Source organism: Crocodylus porosus, unplaced genomic scaffold (assembly GCF_001723895.1).
Source record: "Crocodylus porosus isolate Cpor-Errol unplaced genomic scaffold, CroPor_comp1, whole genome shotgun sequence".
NCBI lineage: Eukaryota > Metazoa > Chordata > Crocodylia > Crocodylidae > Crocodylus > Crocodylus porosus.
The window spans coordinates 68,453,333-68,472,628 of NW_017728931.1; the positions used below are offsets into that span (position 1 = coordinate 68,453,333).

Genomic DNA, 19,296 nt, shown 5'->3' on the forward strand with positions numbered 1-19,296 from the left:
GGGCAAGTGGGGCCCCTCCGGGCGGGGAGAGGCGGTGGGGCCGCAGGGGAAACTGCAAGATTAAAGAAGCAGCCATGCAGCACACTCCTAGCACAAATTCTGGTGGTCCCTACTTATAGAAATTACTAAAATAGGTCTATACCAGCCATGAATTAGTCACTCTATGGAGAATGGGGGTATTAACTCTCTGTCTGTGTTGATATGAAGCAGAGAACCAGGATCTGGCCCTATGATACATTATTTAAAAAGTATAAGAATGGAAATTAAAGTATACACTTAATTATGATTGCCTTGAAAAAAAAAGTTGAATGCATTATGGAATTTTAGATAATGGGTAGAGGTAGAAAAGTAGTGAAGGAGTAAACTGCAACAAAAGGAAAGAGAGAGTACAGAAAACACAGAATGGGGGACAGTAAGTTTCATCATGGCTACACATGGACCTAAGATCATGTTGAGAGGCAACTCTAATCAGTGAGAGCAAATGTAAAAAATGAAAAAGTCAAAAGTAGTGCAGACCGACAAGACTGAATGAGTAGTTATGTTAGTAAGACAGAGTGATCCGATTGATGTTCAAGGTAAGGTGGGTCATGACAAGGATGCATGTGTCTAATGGATTCAAGAGGACCTAAAAATGCATAAAAAGAGGTCATAAAGGAATCTGGCAGACTGAAGTGATGAAGTCACAATTAGAAAATCAGGTGCCTGGGAAAATTGGTGGTAAAAAGGTTATATAAAAGAGCCGTGGTCCTGTCATTCAACAGATGACAGAAACATGGGAGTCTTGTGTACAGCGTAACAGAAGGCTGTTCCCAGGGGTGGCAGTGATGCCCTCTTGTGGCTATTCGGCCCCTGTTCTACCCTGACTTCTAAGCATCCTCCCCTTCTGCTCACCTGCCATGCCTTAAGGTTAACATGTATTTAGGAATGGGAGGCTGCCCCAGGGACCCCTAAGCCAGATCTCATCCACTCACTTATTTCTTATCACCATAAGGACAATTTCATGGGTCCAAACACTTATCACTTTAAGGATATTCCATCCAGGAAAAGCACACAACAACTGCTGAAACTTCATCAGCCTGATGAAGGGTTTTTGAACCCGAAATCTTGCTTAAAAATTGTTTTCCGACTATTTAAGTTGGTTTAATAAAAGATATCAGATTCACCCAAAGAAGCTTGTCTGCCTATCACTTTAAGGATACTTTCATGGCCTTTTCATCTCCCCTTTTACCCATGCCCAAGCCTTGCAGATGTTACCAATCAATCGTTATGAATCAGACTAGTGGGCCCTTGGCTCTGATCCACCTCACTCACTCTCAGCCCATCCCTGGGTCATGGGTTCTCTGGCCCCATCTTGGTTCCAGGCTCTCTAGACCCATCCATCTTGGCCCCTCTCTGGGCCCTGGAGCCCCTTCTCTCTCCCTTACTCCCAAGCATCTATCTGTCTTTTCTCTTCCCTATTTCTGGACTAGCCTTACTCCTAGGCCTCTGGCCCTACTCCTAGGCCTCTGGGACCTCTACCTCCCCTTAGTTCCACCCTAAATTACTAGCATTACCTCAGCCCCCAGGCATTCCTGTTGTCTATCAAGAGTTTTTCTCTGCAGCCTGCTCAGGAGCTCTTCTCACATCAGCCTCCAGGGCCAGACTGCCTGCCTACTTCAGGCCCTGGGTTTATACTCTAAGCCCAGCCCCCTTCCAGTCAGGTGTCTTCCCTGATTGCTGCTTGAGCTGTTTCTCGAGCCTTCTTTTCTCTTAAAGTGACAGGTGCACTAAGCACCCTCTCACAGCATATTGCTTGTTTTTTTTTAAGTTCTCTGTGAACTTAGAACAGTTTTCACAAAAGTGTGAGAACTGTTTCTAAACAGGACAGAACAGATCTTAAACAATCAAAACGTTAGCAGCACTACTGATAGATGGGAAATTATTGAATGAAAATACCTGCTAATTTGTCCTGAAATGTCACTTTCATTGGAATCTTTTAAACTAACTTTAATAAGAATAACAAATGTCCCAATACAGGAGAAAGTCTCTTGAACTGCATTTAAATACAGGCTTAAGCCCATACTTAAAATTTGAGTAACACAAGTCAAAGATTTCTTTCTATAGAAAGAACTGAAAGCACTTTACATATGTGAACAAAATAATCTTAAATATATTCCCATGCTCAAAAACTTATTTACGTTTTACAGACAGACACAGAGGCACAGCATAGTTGAAGGAGAAAGCTATAATAGAGCCATGACTATACCATACAACTTACCAGTATTAAAAATACAGACAAGCAGATAGGCAGAGTTTCATATACATTTGTATTTGGGAGTTCATTTCTTTTGCAAAAATAAATAATCAAGTACTTAGAAAACAAAATTCATACAAATGAAAAACTACTTTCTAAAGTGTTTCACAGCAATCACTTACTGGAAATATCAAAGAAGTGTTTTTTTGGCAGTTAGACAGGTATTTCAATCATTCAAACAGATGGAACATAGTAAACCTGCCAATTTAAATGTGTACACTATTTCCAAAGGAGAACAGAAATAAAGTAATAGGTATTCTGCAAAATGTCTATTTGAGTGACAAATGTCTGTGCCAGAAGAGCTCAATGCACTCTCTTGTTTTGTGAATGAACTCATAAGAACTGTACTAAAAGGTCTTAGTTTATATGTTAAACTTTATGAACCTATAAAACATTTAAAGACATGTTCTTTAATTTTATTTGAAGATGGAGAAAAATGTTAATTACAGAAGAGAGTAAGCTTCAAGTGACTACACTGCCACACTCCAGCAACAAATGAAAAGATGCAGACTTTTACTAAAAATTCAAATATATTAGGCCAAATTTGATGGTCCTTGCTTAAGCACAGCTCTCTTTGATATTAATATGAATTTTGATCAAATAAGAACAGCAGAATTAAGTCCATTTTATGCATACTTTATGAAATTTATTTCCAATCAGTACTAGTTGTAGAGGGTTACATCTGTGTACATCGCTCTTCTCTTTTATATACTCCTAATATTCTGACATAATTCACAGAGAAGTGTCCTTATCAATTTTTTGAAGGGTGTAGCTAAACCCAAGAACAGCTGCAGGTGAGAGATGTAAACTTTAAGCCAAACTATGGAAAGATAGCTGGTTATTATCAAGTTCCACCACAACCATTGGCGGTCACTCTTTGGAGCCAAACACGATATTGCATTGCTCAAGTGATACACTTCCTTTAATCTGTGGTCCAAAGAAAAGATCAGGAATTGAAAGTGAATGTCAGGCACCCCCAATAAATAAAAGAATATGAAGACTTCCATGATTCAGACAAACTATTATGACTGGCTCTTCTATCTAGCAGCTAGTTCCAGCTTGTAGCTGGCAGTTACTCAGATGAAGGTGGCAAAAACTGGTTTTTATCATTATCTGATGCGTGTAGCTTCAGAGATTTTTGGGGACATAGAACTAACAAAAGGCTTCCTATTAAATGGGATATTCCTAACTACTTAGCCTTTTCTTGCTAAGAAGCTAATTGGGAAGTTTCCTTGTTCTGTCCAACTAAGCAGCTGCACCTTTAATTGCTAGAAAAGCCAACTCCCTTAGCTTCTCCCAAACATTTAGCTGGTTTTGCTTGGCAGTACATAACTGGGTTATCCTAGCCATGCAACTGTATGTGTAATGGGAGGTGGAAGAGGAGCTTTGTCATGCAGGCACATTAGGCAGAATCAGTGCTTCACCATACTGTGTGTAACAAACACTGAACAGAAAGAGATCAGAATCTAAACTCATTAGAAGAATGGTAGGAGGATGAAGAAGTAAGCAGGATGAGAGGATGGTAACAACACTTTGCAAAGTAGACAGCAGTCTGAATTTACATGTGCTTAGCCATTGTTCACTGAAGGTGCAAACAGAAGAGCAGCTCCCTGGTGTAACTCCAGTTTCACAGGAAGCACTCTGAGTTACAATAACCCGGAACCAACAGAAGTTTGCTGTTGGGTCCCACGGGTTGGGGAAGCCAGCTGCTGTTTAGAGCAGCTGCAAGCCTGCAGCAACTCTCCCCTGCCAATGCCCCTTCCCCCTTCCAGCCTTGGCGCTGTTTTCAGAATGGTGGGGGGGGAAGGGAGCAGAGGGAGCTCATTCTGGGGGTTCCCCAGCAGGTGCTGGAGGGTGGGGTGGATTGGATGGGGGGAGCGTCCAATCCACCCATGCCACCCTCCAACACTGGATGAAATACCCCAGACCAAACACCCTCCACTCCTTCCCCTGCCCATTCTGAAGACAACACCTGGGCTGGAAGGTGGCGCAGACACAAGTTACTGAACACGCTCCATTTTGCAGCATCTTCACCTGAACCCTCATGCAATAAGGGCCCTTTTAAAGTGTTATGCAGCTGTAAACTTGTTTGGTCATGACTGTAGAGTGCTTTCAGGGGCCAGATCAGGCAAAAACTCACTTCTGTCTGTGCCTTGAGAGAGTTTTCTAGGGGCTTTCTTCTGAGGGTTTAGTTGAGTCTTACCTTTACAATTATTCAAGTGTTCAGTAGTATATTATCCACAAAACAGGGAGAATACCAAATTAGCCACAGAGTAGTAAACTGGAAGTCAGCCCTGATTCTGAGGTTAGTAATCAATGCAAGATGTACCATATAAGAAAAAATACAGCTGGCAAGCCCTGTACTGCTCTCCCTAATGTCTTACACAGACAGACACTTACACTTCTTTATTATATCTAGGAGGGAAGATTAATATTTACTCCCCGCAGACTTCCCTATTAATATACATATATATGAGGCATACAGTAAAGTTAGAATCCCTAAAAGGAGTACACTGGATATAGTTTTACAATGAAAATATCCACCTTTAAAATATATATATAGCAGTAAACCTTCAGAGATAATATTGTATTGCCATTTGCAATGGTGTCCCAACCCCTCATGAAGAAATATACATTAGAACAGCACTTTCAGTCCTTGTGGCTGAGTTGAATAATACTGGACATTTATCTTATCAAGTATATTGAGGCTACTTTTTTACTCTAAAACTATCTGATATGATATAGGCAGACAAGGTTCCTTGGGTAAACATATCTTTTATTAGACCAACTAAATTATATTCGATTTTTAAAATGTATAGCTGCAGCATCCTCCTAGCATCTTTCTAGCAACTGACTGCAATTCTCAGGTTTTTGTTAAGACATTACCTGAATAACTAAGGCCATTTGTACACATGGTTGCATTGAAAGTGCTTGGTGCTGCAGCAGATACATTTGTGTAAATAGCAAAATTCATGTCAGCACTAAGAAAATGGCAGTGACATGCTTTTGAACTAAAACACAAATGTGTTTTAGTTCAAAAGTACACCGCCACCATTTTCTCAGCACTGATGCGCATTTCGCATTTTATACAAATGCATGTGAGGCAGTGCCGGGTGCCTCAGCTTGCATGCAAAGCAGACTTGATTAATCAAGTCTGTTCCAACACACTGGATCTCTGGCACATTGGAACAGACAAATGTATGTGTATAAATGCCCTTAAACATTATGACTTATGCATCATTTGCTGTGTTACAGCTCTGGTTGAGATAGCCTCTCAAAAAGAATCTAATATATTTCAGGGATTATCAACTGATTTTCTTACCTCCATTTTTTTTCTTGGAGAAGTGGATTTCCATTGAGCATTAATTCAGTTAGTTCATGGCATCCGTTAAACCATGTGCTAACACTACTAAGGTCTATAATATATTAAAAAAGAAAAAAAATATATCAAATTGATTGAGAAATTTTGTGACATTTCATCCAGCTCTAGCATACAGAATGTTAAATAAAACTTAGCAATATGTACAGTCTAAACTTTTTTATTGTCAGATTCAGAAGACAACCAAGTATATGAATGGGTTTGACAATACCTGAAATACTTGGATAAATGGGTATTTGATAGAAAACAGTGTGCTATTAAAAGAAAAATAAGAAATGGGGGGAAAACATCAGAATGTAGGCTGATGATACATTACTTCTTTTCAGGCTTCCTGGGCCTAAAGAGAACTCTCACACTAAATTATGACATTTAAGATTACATCTAGAAATGTACAAACACGGACTACTGCTACTATAGGCACACAATTCTGCTAGTAGTTTTTGGAATGTTATGTATATGATGCTTTTCACTGTTAGGAAATATAGCAGTTGATGTACAAATCACTTGATTCTTTAGTTGACATATGCAAGCAGGACATAATTAATTATTCATTGGTTCATATGACCATTGCACTACCATCGAGATAACCCAGTGTTTGTATGAGATCTTTTTGTGGAAAAAGAACAGTTGTGAAAACTGAAGATAAGCAAGATAAAAGAAATGCTGGCTGAGAAGGGAAAATATTTTGAGGACTTTTCAACCACAGCATATTCTTCTTTCACTGAAGTAAACACACAGTCAGCCAAGTCCTTTCATATTTATTAGTACGTGAAAAAAACAAAGGTGGGGGCAACGATAAAAAAAAAAACATGGAATGATAATTTTTTTCTGAATTACTCATTGATGTTAAGCCCTCAAGTATCCGCATTCATAATTCAAACCTTCTAGCAACTCTTCTGGCATAGAAATCTATGTTCTATTCTGGTTTATGGAACAAATTGACCTCCATTACGTACAACTTCATCTGTAGCAAGGCAGGAAATAAATAAATGGGGTATAAAGTCAGCAGCCCTTTGGAAACCCCAACTAGTACTGACTGCCACAGCACATCTAAGCACAAACACGTTCTGTTGCCTAGCATTTTCTAGCCTAAGTACACTTTAAAATAAATAAATAAAACAAATCAATTGATAGATAAAACAAGAAATAACAGTCTACTCCAACTACACAATATTTCTCCTGGGACAAGGGAACCATATATGAAAGATGTTAGTTATACCACATACGAACTGCTGAAAGATGCCAAGGGCATTTTTGCACATGCTCCAAGGTGAGGGAGGGCGTTATAAATTAGAGTGTCTTATGGGAACCGCTCTAATTAAAATATCCATAGCCTCTCATATATTCAGTGCCTCACATTTCAAAATGGCGGTGGGGGTCCTTTAACTAAAGCTTTAGTTAAAGTGCCCCCACCACCACTTTGAAAAGCAGGGATCGTAAGTACACAAGACACTATCGTACACTGGAGCATTCTTATTACTGTGCTCCAATTAAGTCTGCTTCAACATGAGCTAATCAGAACAGATCATGCTTATAAGCACCCCAAGTTACTACACAAATAAGAGTAATGAGAAAACTTTGGTCATTTTAAGATCATTTATTTATATTTTAACAATTTCAATGACATTTATATTATTATGTTTGTCTATATTCTTTAGGGTTTTTCATAAAAGAATATATAAAATATTTTGGATTAATTTGTTCCTAAAAACTTACCGGACAAGTAGTTATTGCTGATATCTAGCTTCTCCAAAGAGATACATGAAAATAGGGGTGTAAGTTCCGTCAAACTAAATCAGGAAAAAAAAAAATCTTCGTAATTTACTGTTTTTCTCTTGAGACAGTTTCCATTGACATTATAGCTATTCTCACTTATGGGAACTTTAACTTCAGAAATTATTCATTTAGCTATCCAAGGTGCTAGAACTAATTGCTAGTTTTTCCCCTTTAGTCTTACAATGTTTTATAACATTTTTTAGTCTTCTACATGGCACTGAGGCTGTGTAGATATTACTCTCTTTTCCTCCACTCCCCCTCAGTAGTTATGATCTCAACTCTTCTGCCATTTTTTAATTTTTCAATCAGCTTTTTTTGAGATAGTATGACTAGCATGCAGCTAGAAAGAGACCCTGATTCTGGGAAAATAGACAAAAAAAAAAATACACACACACACACACACACACAATTCCTTCTCTTTTCTTCTCCGCTCAGTATTTACTGCAATGCTTCAACTTCAGCACATGAACAACAGTAACATTCTTGCAAGCACCCACATGCTTTTTAACATGTCAGCTGCTGCACTGTGGTATACTAGGTCTGTGGTGCCTTTGTCATTTCTCTGGGACAGGACACTGTGTCAGTGATGTGCCAAATTCAGGGACTGACACAGGATCACTTTTATGCATGAGTCAGCAGGGGGCTGGACCTGATGATCCTTCAGGGTCCCTTCCAGCCCAATGATTCTATGAACAGAACTTCCCTTCCAGAATGATTTGGCAAACTATTAGGTCTCCAACGTAAGACAGTTATGGTAAAGACAGCTTTTGTGAAAGTCCAACAAATGCCTTAAAAAGGCACTGAATAAAGCCTGAACTTTAGAAAGCATGTACAATAATCATTTTTACTAGGAAAATGAAAAGCACCTTCAGTTGTTTTGCAGTATGATAAGGTTTTCTCCAAATATAAACTTATACCAGTCTAACTAAGAATTGTTTTTAAGCCAGTATTTACAAGCCAAAAATATTTGTAAATACTGCTATTTCTATATTTTAAGAAATAATTTTGCTTACGCTTAAAACGTGAAAAAATGAATTAAGCAAAATTGTAATAAACTTCTCTCAGACCAAAATAGAGCATTGATGCACAAACAGGCACTATAATTAAATCAGAGTAACACCACACATTCAGTTAAATTAGTTCTAATTTTTGTATGGATAACTAGAAACTGAAACACTGGTGTTTCATATAGCATAGTAAAAGCAAACCATTGTATTGTGGAGAGCCACATTTTAAAATAGAACTGTGCTTACTTTAACTTGTTATCCAATTACCATATTTTTTTCAAATGGAGTCAGAAAGAACAATTAAACATTAGTCTTGGAAACTAAGAGGAAAATACACTTTGTTAATAGGCTTTTATTAACATTGACATCATCATTTAAACTCATAAGAAAACTAATTTTTCTATTAACATCCAAACAGTGCATCCACTTCTATTTATATTTTTATAATAAGCACTAATAATGGGTAGTGGCAAAGAGCACATATTAGAATCAGAAAATCCATGGTACAGACTAGAGACATGTATACTTCAGAAGCAGCAACAGTTGGATGGGGTTTTATGGAATAAAATCCAATTTTAAAATCTCTGTTTTCTAGCTGAGTAGATGTAATATTTCCTTTTTATACTGTGTTGGTTGCATTGGTATTTGTTGTGTGGTGAATTGGCAATCACCTTTCGACTACTTTCATCTGCTGGTAGCTTTACCAGAGTTAAACCAGAGTTTCAGAGTTAAGTCATTCTATAGCTTTCCTTTTACTGACATTCTTTCTTAATTTTTTTTCTCAGAAAATTCAAACCAGAAAGACAAAGGACATTACTGAAAACTTAATACCACTTGACCTTGTCACATTAGCCCTGGGCATAAAAAAGATATAAATTACAAAGAAGACACAAAAGTAAAAGATATTCACAAAAAAAGCAAGCAATAGCTTCCTTTTTCTGCTCCCATTTAATATTGTAGCTGGACTGGACATAGATACCAAGATATACTGCTAGTCAGAAAACCAGATTTAAAAAACTGGAACAGTTGTAGGTATTCTCTAGAGAAAATAAAGACTGAATTTCAGAACATGTACACCAATTACTATGGTTGATGGTCCAAATCCTGCTGTGTCTTCCTTTACACATGGAAAGTGGCATTGATGTTAATAAGAGGTTAGCAGGATGGAAGATAGCATAACTATGACTTTGAGTAACGTAGTATATCATTTTAAATAAGGTTCCTATATTTTTCCACCTTCTTTATAATTTTGAGAATCACAATAAAACACAAAACACAGTAATTTATTATATTTCTACTTTTTCCCACCATGTTCTATGGCAGACAGTACACATTGGTTCCCTAAGGTCAGACAATCAGAAATAAGCATAGCATAGGTGCAACCACAATATACTGAAATCGACTGCAATAACCAAACTATCCCTCATTCATAAAAGTGCATTATCCAAGCACTTCCCTTTATGACTGATTAATCTAAATACAACTAGATATTGAAGGTAATTCCCAAATATTTCTGGAAAAGTAATAAAATTCTCCAAAAATGGCATTTTCTGATTGGTGCTTAATAGAGAGAATAATGTGCATTACTAGGTGTAAAATTTCAGAGGATCTTTTAGCATTTCCATTTTGACTGTTGTACAAAAAATATGCTAATTCGCTACATGATCAAAAATGTCCAAAAAGAAATCTTGTTTTTTCTTAGGTCACTGGAATTTTTATGATCAACTTCAGCAGGCAGGAGACTATATTTATACCTTAAATGTGACAGGTCTCTTTTTTTTTAAACAGAAATTGTCAAAAGAGATCACTTGTCCATTTCAAAGCTGAACAGCAGCTTGATATACTGCATCATAGGTTATTTTAAACTGATAAATACTTTATTTCAGCACCTAAATAGTTTACAGAATACATACGTAGGTATAAATAGTGCATAGGACTTTTCTTTTCCTACTGAACTGCTATTTTCAGGATCGTTGTCACCTCAACAGTTAATGTTATCACAAACATGTAAAGCAAAAACAAAGAACATTTTTCTGCTATTTGGGTGTCTGTGATGCTGTTATCATATAGCACTCATGACTAATGTATCACATACTAGTAAATTCTTCAGTACTGGGAGCGGGAGCTTTGCAGTTCACTTCTGCATTAGTAATTCTTCTGCTCAACTAAGATCAATGGAAGCTTTGCGATTAACTTTATGAATGGGAAGTTCAAGTCCATAGTGTGCAGGCAAAGCTCTTCAATCATATAAACAGTAGCATTAAAACAATACAAAACAAAGTAGGCTAATGCAGGTATGCAAAAAAAACCACATTCATTTTTCAGATATTTTATGTTTGGATGCATTTGCAACATTTAACTCTACACCAATTCCCTGTTACTAATTCATGGATTTAAAACAGATTTTTATTTTGCTTTGAGGCTCACCTTTGAAAAGTGAGTGCTAGCAGCAATTTTTGGCTTATGATAGGGAGACAATATCTAGACTATCAACATTTCTTTATAAATTAGGTTATGTAGATTGTTTTAAAATCCTGGGCTTAATGTTTAGGGACAGTATAAATTCATAGTCTTACTGATGCAGGGGCTTCCTGCAGTCAGCAAGAAGGAAATGGCACTCAGTGTTTTGTTTTTTTTAAGTTACGAAATTGCATCAGCTGCAGGATAAAAGCAAAGACACAGCTTCTCTTTCAACAGCTTTCTCCATTACAATTATTCTATGTAGAACATCCAGTTACTTTCACCATAGCAGACACATATGGAGCTGCTTATGATGTACATAAAGTTAACGTAATAGAGCAGGCTACTGAAATGTTAAGAATTTTGAGGCTTTTAACATGTATTACATGATATCTTGTCCTTTTGCCCCTACAATTTGAGCTAAGGCACTGATACATACAAAGGTGAAATGGGAAGCAGTTCTGGTCTGACTAGTCCTCCATCTATCTGCTTGGGGAGTGCATTAATACACAACGCTGCTTCCAAACACGCAGCTCTTCAACCAAACAGCCATTGCAGTACATAATGACAGCAGAACAGGCAAACGAAGGTACACAGCAAGGAATGAGTCATGCGAGTGAGAATGTATTTTATCACATATACTGCACACCTTTTCCCACAAAACCAGCTGAGGAAAACAGAGGCATGCATTATATGCAAGGAAATGAGTTCTCCATGGGTCCTGAAATTTGGCAGCAGGAGTGGACCCAGTCCACCAAATCCGGAACTAAGCACTGACTCTGGGGCTGGACACTGACTCAGACTTGGCAAATGGTTTCAGAGCTGATGCACAGGCCCAGTGCCACTGTGACAGAACAGGCCCTGCCATGTAGTTCCCAGCTCCAGCATGCAGCTCTCAACCCCAAGCCTCAGTTACTTACCTGTATTCCAAGGTAAGTGTTTTTTTCTCTTTCTTGGGACCTTCCAAAAATATTATATTCATAGGCATGTTACATGCAAGAATATATGGCATTTGTTGATAGGGTGGATGAATGGGGAAAAAAGGTGACAGCAACAGTGGAGGGAAAAGGAAAAAGAAGAAGAAAAAACAAAACTCAGATTGGGTGTTCTACAAGAAGAAGACTAACAAAGGAAAAACAAAAATAAAACCCATGAAGTAAAAAGGGGTAAATGCTATCTAGGCAATTTATATACACTTTTACATTTTTATCTGAGTTTCCAAATAAAGTCAGAAAGTATAAAACAAAATCCACTGTCCAACATATAATGCTCATATTAGGGTTAGAAAACCCCTACGTAAACCTCAGAAGTGCAATCAAGATTGAAGAGTAGGATTTGTTATAATGCACTAAAAGTAGGTATGTGCACACTCTGACTTATATTGCATACCTAGAAATGGTAGATACAAATATGAAATTGTATACATATTTCTTGCACATCAGTCAGTAACAGATACAGACATATTAAACTTTACATGGATCTAAATTTATCATAATTTCTTTATGTTTCTCCATAATCGTTCCTATTTGGCTTTCATCTGGTTGAAAAGACACAGAAAGCAACATACAAATTCCCCAGCTATAACAGAATGCTGTTGAATGTGATACATGTCCTAATGTCTCTAGGACTGTCCTATATTCTCTGCGGGTCAATCTGTTTTGCACACATCTTACAAAAGGACATACACCTACTTATCTCTGGTACTTCAGACCTTGCAAAAAGAAGGCAGGTTGTTAACATAAATCCTTCATAAAATTTATAAAATCATGATAAAAGTTCAGTAAAATAGACCTTCCATTCAGAAACTGTATCACCTTATATCTTTAAAACAATCACTTTGCTGTAAGCCTTTTTTCCTCTCAGTATTCATTTTTGTACTAGTAATATACAAAATTATAAACCAAGGTTATTGCTTGGCTTTGCATCAACTGAGCCTAACTTATTTTATAAGGTTTATATCTTAATTCTAAATATTTGCTCACCATAGTACGACAGATTGGCTTACAGAGAAGAATAAGACACTTAATTAGAGTTTTAGTATCTGCAGAGATTTGTATTTTTTCCCATTTTTATTTTATTTTGTATCTGCAATCAAACAGAACTGTGAAAATGTAAAATGAAAGCAAACAACCTGAAACTTAATTTTCGAAACTGACAGAATGCATGTGTAAAATGATAATTAGTATCTTGATTAATATTCCAGCTATCACTGTGCAATCCAGAAAGACTTGGAGGACTATTATATTGAGCAAAGGAGCAAAACTAGCCATAGGATATGAAGAAAAACAACAAAGGAATATTAGCAAAATAAATGATATCACTGCTAAAATTGTTACTTTAAAATTTACTCTATATACGACCACGGTTATTTTAATGTTTTTCTTAGCTAAATAAGTGCTACACCAATCAACTGGTATAGGACGTTTACAGAGGACACAGCAGAGCTAGGCTTTATGGCCTTTGTAAAGCACTCAGATTCATACTTGCATGCTTAAATAGGGGGAAAAAATCTTTCCATTTTACCTGTTCTGCGAAAGAGAGAGGAACTGAAGCAAAGGCAGCCAACACAAAGAAAATCCTTCCACAGTTAAGATACTGTTGTCGTCCAAGTACAGCTCTCTTAGCAGAACATGATTTTCCAACCTTGGGAACTAAATATAAATGAGTTATTTATTGAAAATAAAAACTGATTGCACTAATAACAGTAGAATGCTTGCCAGATAATTTTCTTGAATAAATAACTAAGTTTTGGTAAAATGTACTTTGTTAACTTTAATATAAAAATTGCTGTGCATATATTGGTAGGTAAACATTTAGTATACTTGGCACACAGTATATACATAACAACATCTGAGATAAAAAAATACATATAAATTCATTTTTATTCATGTAGGTTACTTGCTAGCTTTTGACAAAGTATTCCTCAGATTTATATGAGTGTTCTTGCTAAGAAAAGTGACTAAATAACTGTACAGTAGGCATCTAGAAACTGATTTTGAGAATTTTAGCCACAAAATAATTTGATTTGTAGGCAGTTGTCACCTAAGAAAAATCAGATGATTCAGAATCCTGGAAACATATCCAACAAACGGTTCTTAATGATCATAGTATTTTGTTAAATTTTAAATTTAAAAAAATCGTAATAACATAAAACAATGTGAAAAATAATTGCTATAGTGGAAGGAATGGAATTTAGTTTACTAAGAGGAGGACTATTAACATAAATAGGATAAAGAAATGACCAGCTCTCACAGCTAGCTCTTGACATCTTTGAAAATGTGGCTCTGAAAGGAAAAATATATATTAGATTTAGGATATAGTACTGGTAATAGAGAAGCACGACGTAAAAACAATAATGATGTGGAATTTTTACCTCACTTAAGTTATTGCCCTGTAACTTCAGAATTTGTAGCATGGCACAATTCTCAATGCCCGCAAGTTGAGTAAGATGATTAAAAGAGCAGTCAATGTGCATGAGTGTAGGTGCATCACAAAGACCTTTTGTGTTGATTATCTGATTGTGATCCACAATGAGTTGCTGAAGCTTTTTCAATGACTCCAAGCCACCTTTAAAAGAATAAATACATAAAGATTATAATTTAGCCAGAAGAAATGTTCATGTTCTATAAAAAGAAATGTTCATCAAAAAGAAATGTTCATGTTCTATAAAAGTCTGCAATTATTTTTGAAAACTCTGATTAACAGTTCAGTGCCTCCCATGTGTTTAAAGAATTTTCAAAACAACCTTTTTGTACAATATGCACTATTAACAAACATCTGATCCAATTAACTAAGCAAGAAACCAATAACAGTTTAGTATTCCCTGGGCATATCTTATTGTGAAGTGTTATAATAGGACTTGCTTTATGCAATAAATTATACTTACAATGTTGTTAATCAAGAAGCTACAACATGCTCTAGCATATTTATTCAGGGTCCTTTGGTATTTCTAAAGTGTTAGCCCCTGTCTTAAAATAATTTCTAAAAGAGGTAGCAGCAGCTATATTAACAGCTTAATATTACTCCTTCAAAACATTTTTTAGTTATTTTTTTAAGTGACCCGAAGAAGTGAGACTTCATTAGAAAACTATCATCTAAGCACCTGGGATGATAATGAAGACATGCCCCATTTAAAAAAAACCACGTTGGAAAATAACATATAAGGAAAGTATATGTCTTTAAATAATTATAATTTGCATTGTGTATCAACCCAACATGCTCTTAAAAATACTCCTAACCACTAATATATTCACAGTAAGGATCATGGCATCACCTCTCTCTTCAGCAGACTACCTGCAGAGAGAGAGGAAGCGCATGTGTCAGGGACCAGTCCTCTCAGGAGACCATCCTCTGAACCATTTACTGGCTACAGGAATGAACCTGGGTTCTTTTCCCACAGCTTACAGATCCCAGGAGCTCCAAGAGAGGATTAGGGCCATCCTAATGGAGGCCTTGTGCCTCTTTGCTGTCTCTGGGCCCATTTGCTCCATTTTTCCTAGCACTGTGTCTCCCTTGAAGGTGAACAGCCCTTTCTGAAGAGGGAGGTACCAGGAAAAATATACTACCGTCTTTTTCTGGTTCCCTTCACAGGACTAGTTGAGGCAACTCCTCCAAGATTAACATTTCCCCATAAGTTTTTCGGCTTCCCATAAAAGGGTAGGGTGGGGTGATCTATGCAAGGAAGGAACTCTCTTGCAGTTCTCACACCGCAACAATCTGGGCCTTGGAAGCACTGTGCATCCCAACAAGATAGCAGTGCCACAGCCATGGGTGGCTTAGCATATGGGGAAAGAATAGTAAATGAGAGGAAAGACAAGAGGAAAACCAAAGTAAAACTTAAATGTCATTATTAGCTTTGCATTAAAAACTCATCCAGCACAGAACTTTGAAGCACGCTACTTGGAAATGAAACAGACCTACTGGAACAAATCCATCCACCTGAAAGAATACCAGATATTAAAGTTATAAGAAACTAGATCTAAGCCACATGTTCTGTGCTAGAACCACCAATCCCAGCTTTAAGATATGAAGTTACTAGCCTTCAATTATCTTAAAAGAATTTCAAACACAGCTTGAACATACTACCCCAGGCTCTCAATTTCTGAATTCACTAGAAGAGTTTAAAAGGGAACTGGCACCATCTAGTGGACTCAGTGTAAATTAACTTTAAACACAGTACCGGAATTAACAATTTCAAGGACTTCTCCCAACAGTCCTCTCACATTTTTAACGATGTCTGTTCTCTATGTAGTAACATTAACACCCTTAAAAAAGAAGCACTAAATTCAAAGAGTGGCAGAAAATGAACGGATATGTACAAGGGACCTGGACATGAGTATTAGACAAGTGCTAAAACCTGATTATTTCCAGCTCTGTTACTGCTCTGTTCTGTGAGCCAACGAAGTTACTTCATCTTCATGTCCTTGTAATCTTTCCCACCCCTCAGTCATCTTGTTTATTTCAACTGTAAGCTATTTTGATGGTAAATTCAAAGAACTCTCTTTCACTATGCTTATTCAATGTCTTGAAAAATGGACTCAATCTATTTGGGGACATGTACATGCTACTGTAATTAGAATATAACAATAAAATAAAATAAATAAATAAGCTGCTTGAATGGCTGTAGTTTAAACCAAATAGATCTTCAATAAACCCAAGCACCAGGTAAATTTGTTTTCTCACGATTCAAGAACTAGTATTCTCAGTTTTATATAATGATAAGCATTCCATCATGCATAAAATAGCAGTAATGGTACAAAAGACAAATGAGAATTATACTTCACATGGTCACTGACATATAGGTGACATATCACTTGTGTTATGCTAGGAGTACAAAAGAGTGTTTTGTGACAATATGTATATGCCTCAAGGAAACACGGAGATCAAAACTTCTCTAAGTGCAGCCCTTCTGACAGAATGCAGCTGCATATAGCTACCACCCCACTAGTCCATGGTATAGCTAGTCCATGGCGCCCCACTCTCAGCATAACATTTTTTGCTCAGATCAGCAACGGTAATATTCTATTTAAGGCAGGAAGTAAATGAGGCAAGAGCCAATGGAAGAGAACAGGGGAGCAGAGGGCACCTGAAAGGAGATAGGAGGATATCTGAAGAAGCTATTTAAAGCTGAAGTTGCATTAAATGGTTCTTAATAACTTTCTAAGAAAAATTAAGACCAAAACTCGCTATAAAAGCCATGGTTCCGTCTTGTTCTTGTTCGCATTAGTAGTATTCTGGAAAAATATCCCATGACCCATAAAAGAGTCATAGAAAAAGAAGCATCATAAGCTCTTTATCAACAAGCCTTCATTTAAAATAATGATTTTTTAGATTAAAATTAGTAAAGTTCACTGGAACAATACACTTTGGCATATTTATGGATTATACAAATGTTTAAACACCCAGTTAGTGAGAATGCTGCATTCAGAGCATACAATCATTGGACAGAATGCATGTTTCTGTCTTCACTTTTTACATATATTTAGCTCCTACCAACTGCCTTTTTTGCCAATTTTTTTATTTTGATGAAAACAAACATGTAAAGTTCCCTATTAGGAATTACTGGACTGAATTGTTACAACCACAAAAATAAGTAAGCCTTATTTTTAAAGAAAAAAATCAATCGACTAACAGTTTGAAATTGAATGAATTGTGTATAAATTGAAAAAGACAACTACACAGCACTGCAAAGTCTCAAGTTGCCAAGGAACATTCTGTAAGATTTATAGGCAGAAGGGTCAAATTAACATATTAAAAACACAAATCCACCTTTATGAGATTCCTTAAGATTTCTTACTATCAATGTTATTGTATGAAACAAACTCTACGTTATAAACTTAGTTTAACCAGACCTCCTCACAGCCACTTCTGAAAAGAGAAAAGCAGACGCCAAGTGTTTTTTCTCTTGAACATCCATTTTCCCATTCAAACTCATTGCACACTGCTTTCATTGTACATAACAGACATTACAGAAGGCTTTTGCTCTATACAGATACTACATACCTAAGGATCATCAATTAATAATATGTCACCTTCACATTAATCTTGCAAATATTCTGCTCCAGGAAAACCAATGCAAACAAATAATCTCATACAGCACTACTGGCACCAAGAACACAAAGAAGTTCCAGTATTTCTCCTTGCAACCAATCTGTTTCATCAGTTCCCCCTTGGGCTACTGACTTTACTTTCACAGCAAGTGCCAAAAACACCAACATTCACTATTAACTGTAGGGCAGTATCCTCAAGTAATATTAATTACATTCAGATACTTTAATATGTAAAATCAACATTCAAACATCTGAAGTACTGTATTTTAACATGGAATTACAACTGCATGGGTGGCTATAAAATTACGATAAATTTCTCAAGTTTAAAATTTCCTATTTGCCATTTACTTGTTAAACAGGGAATTAAGGTCCTTATTTTCCATATTCATCTAATCTTCTGCTTTTTGCCTCTGGTGACACTTTAAAAAAATAAGGTTAAATTAAGGTAGCCTTCTTCAGCTTGGGAGATTCATCAGCGCTATTTGTTTCTATTTAAATAATAACTTTAAAAAATTTAAAAGGCTAAAAACAAGATAAAATAATTAGGGCCCTTCCTTCTGCCTTGGGGACAGATTCTATTACCGTTTCTGCACTTAACTGGCATATACCCAGCCATGTAGGTAGGTTTTTGGCATGCACACACATTCAACGATCCATGCTTATGCTGTCTGGACATCTAAGAAGTGAAGACAGAGAGATAAGGAGGGCTTATAGTAAGCTAGATATATAGCTCAGTCAGATGGCTGCTAATCTGATCAAGAAAAGGTCATGGGCTCCAGCCCCGCTTCCAATAGGACAGAAGCTTTCCTAATGTTCTCTATCTGTTCTAGTCAACAACTATTAAATGCAACAGGCAGTAACTCAGACTGAAAAGGACTGCTGGAAAGGGAACTGGATAACACCTAACCTGTGGCATGGTGGTAGAGCTAGTATGCTAGGAACTTAGATGTGGGTTTACACACCTTCTGGATGAGGGAAGCCTAGAACCTCAATATCTGGCTACCTGGGCCCATGATGTAACCTAATAGTTACTGGGGCTAAAGCATGGGGGGAGCTCCTCCTCTTTTTGGAACTTATACCTTAATACATACAAATGTAGCTGTGTACCTTCCTGGCCAATTGTTAGCCTACTGAATGTGCAGTAGCAATGTAGATCCATACTACATGGGCAGCAGAAGTGGAAAATGTTAAACACTACATATGAGATGGGCAAGTGCCATTTAGACATGAAAAGCTTAATAGGATTCCACCCTACAAGCTCTCTCTTACCAACTGGATAAATTCTCTCTTCTGAAGATAATGAATTCATTTTCCTCAATCCAGGGTAACAGA

The 19,296-nt window shown here is 36.8% G+C and overlaps 1 protein-coding gene across 2 annotated transcripts in view; it reads right to left on the reverse strand.

The window, feature by feature from the left end:
* LRRIQ1 (leucine rich repeats and IQ motif containing 1) overlaps positions 1-19,296 on the reverse strand; it is a 172,382-nt gene that overhangs the window by 129,560 nt on the left and 23,526 nt on the right. For both annotated transcript variants that reach the window (XM_019543129.1, XM_019543130.1), the window contains exons 10-13: positions 14,289-14,482; positions 13,439-13,566; positions 7,389-7,462; positions 5,616-5,709 (exon numbers count right to left, since the gene is read on the reverse strand). In XM_019543129.1, coding sequence (XP_019398674.1) covers positions 5,616-5,709; positions 7,389-7,462; positions 13,439-13,566; positions 14,289-14,482 — 490 coding nt within the window. The remainder of the gene's footprint in view (positions 1-5,615; positions 5,710-7,388; positions 7,463-13,438; positions 13,567-14,288; positions 14,483-19,296) is intronic.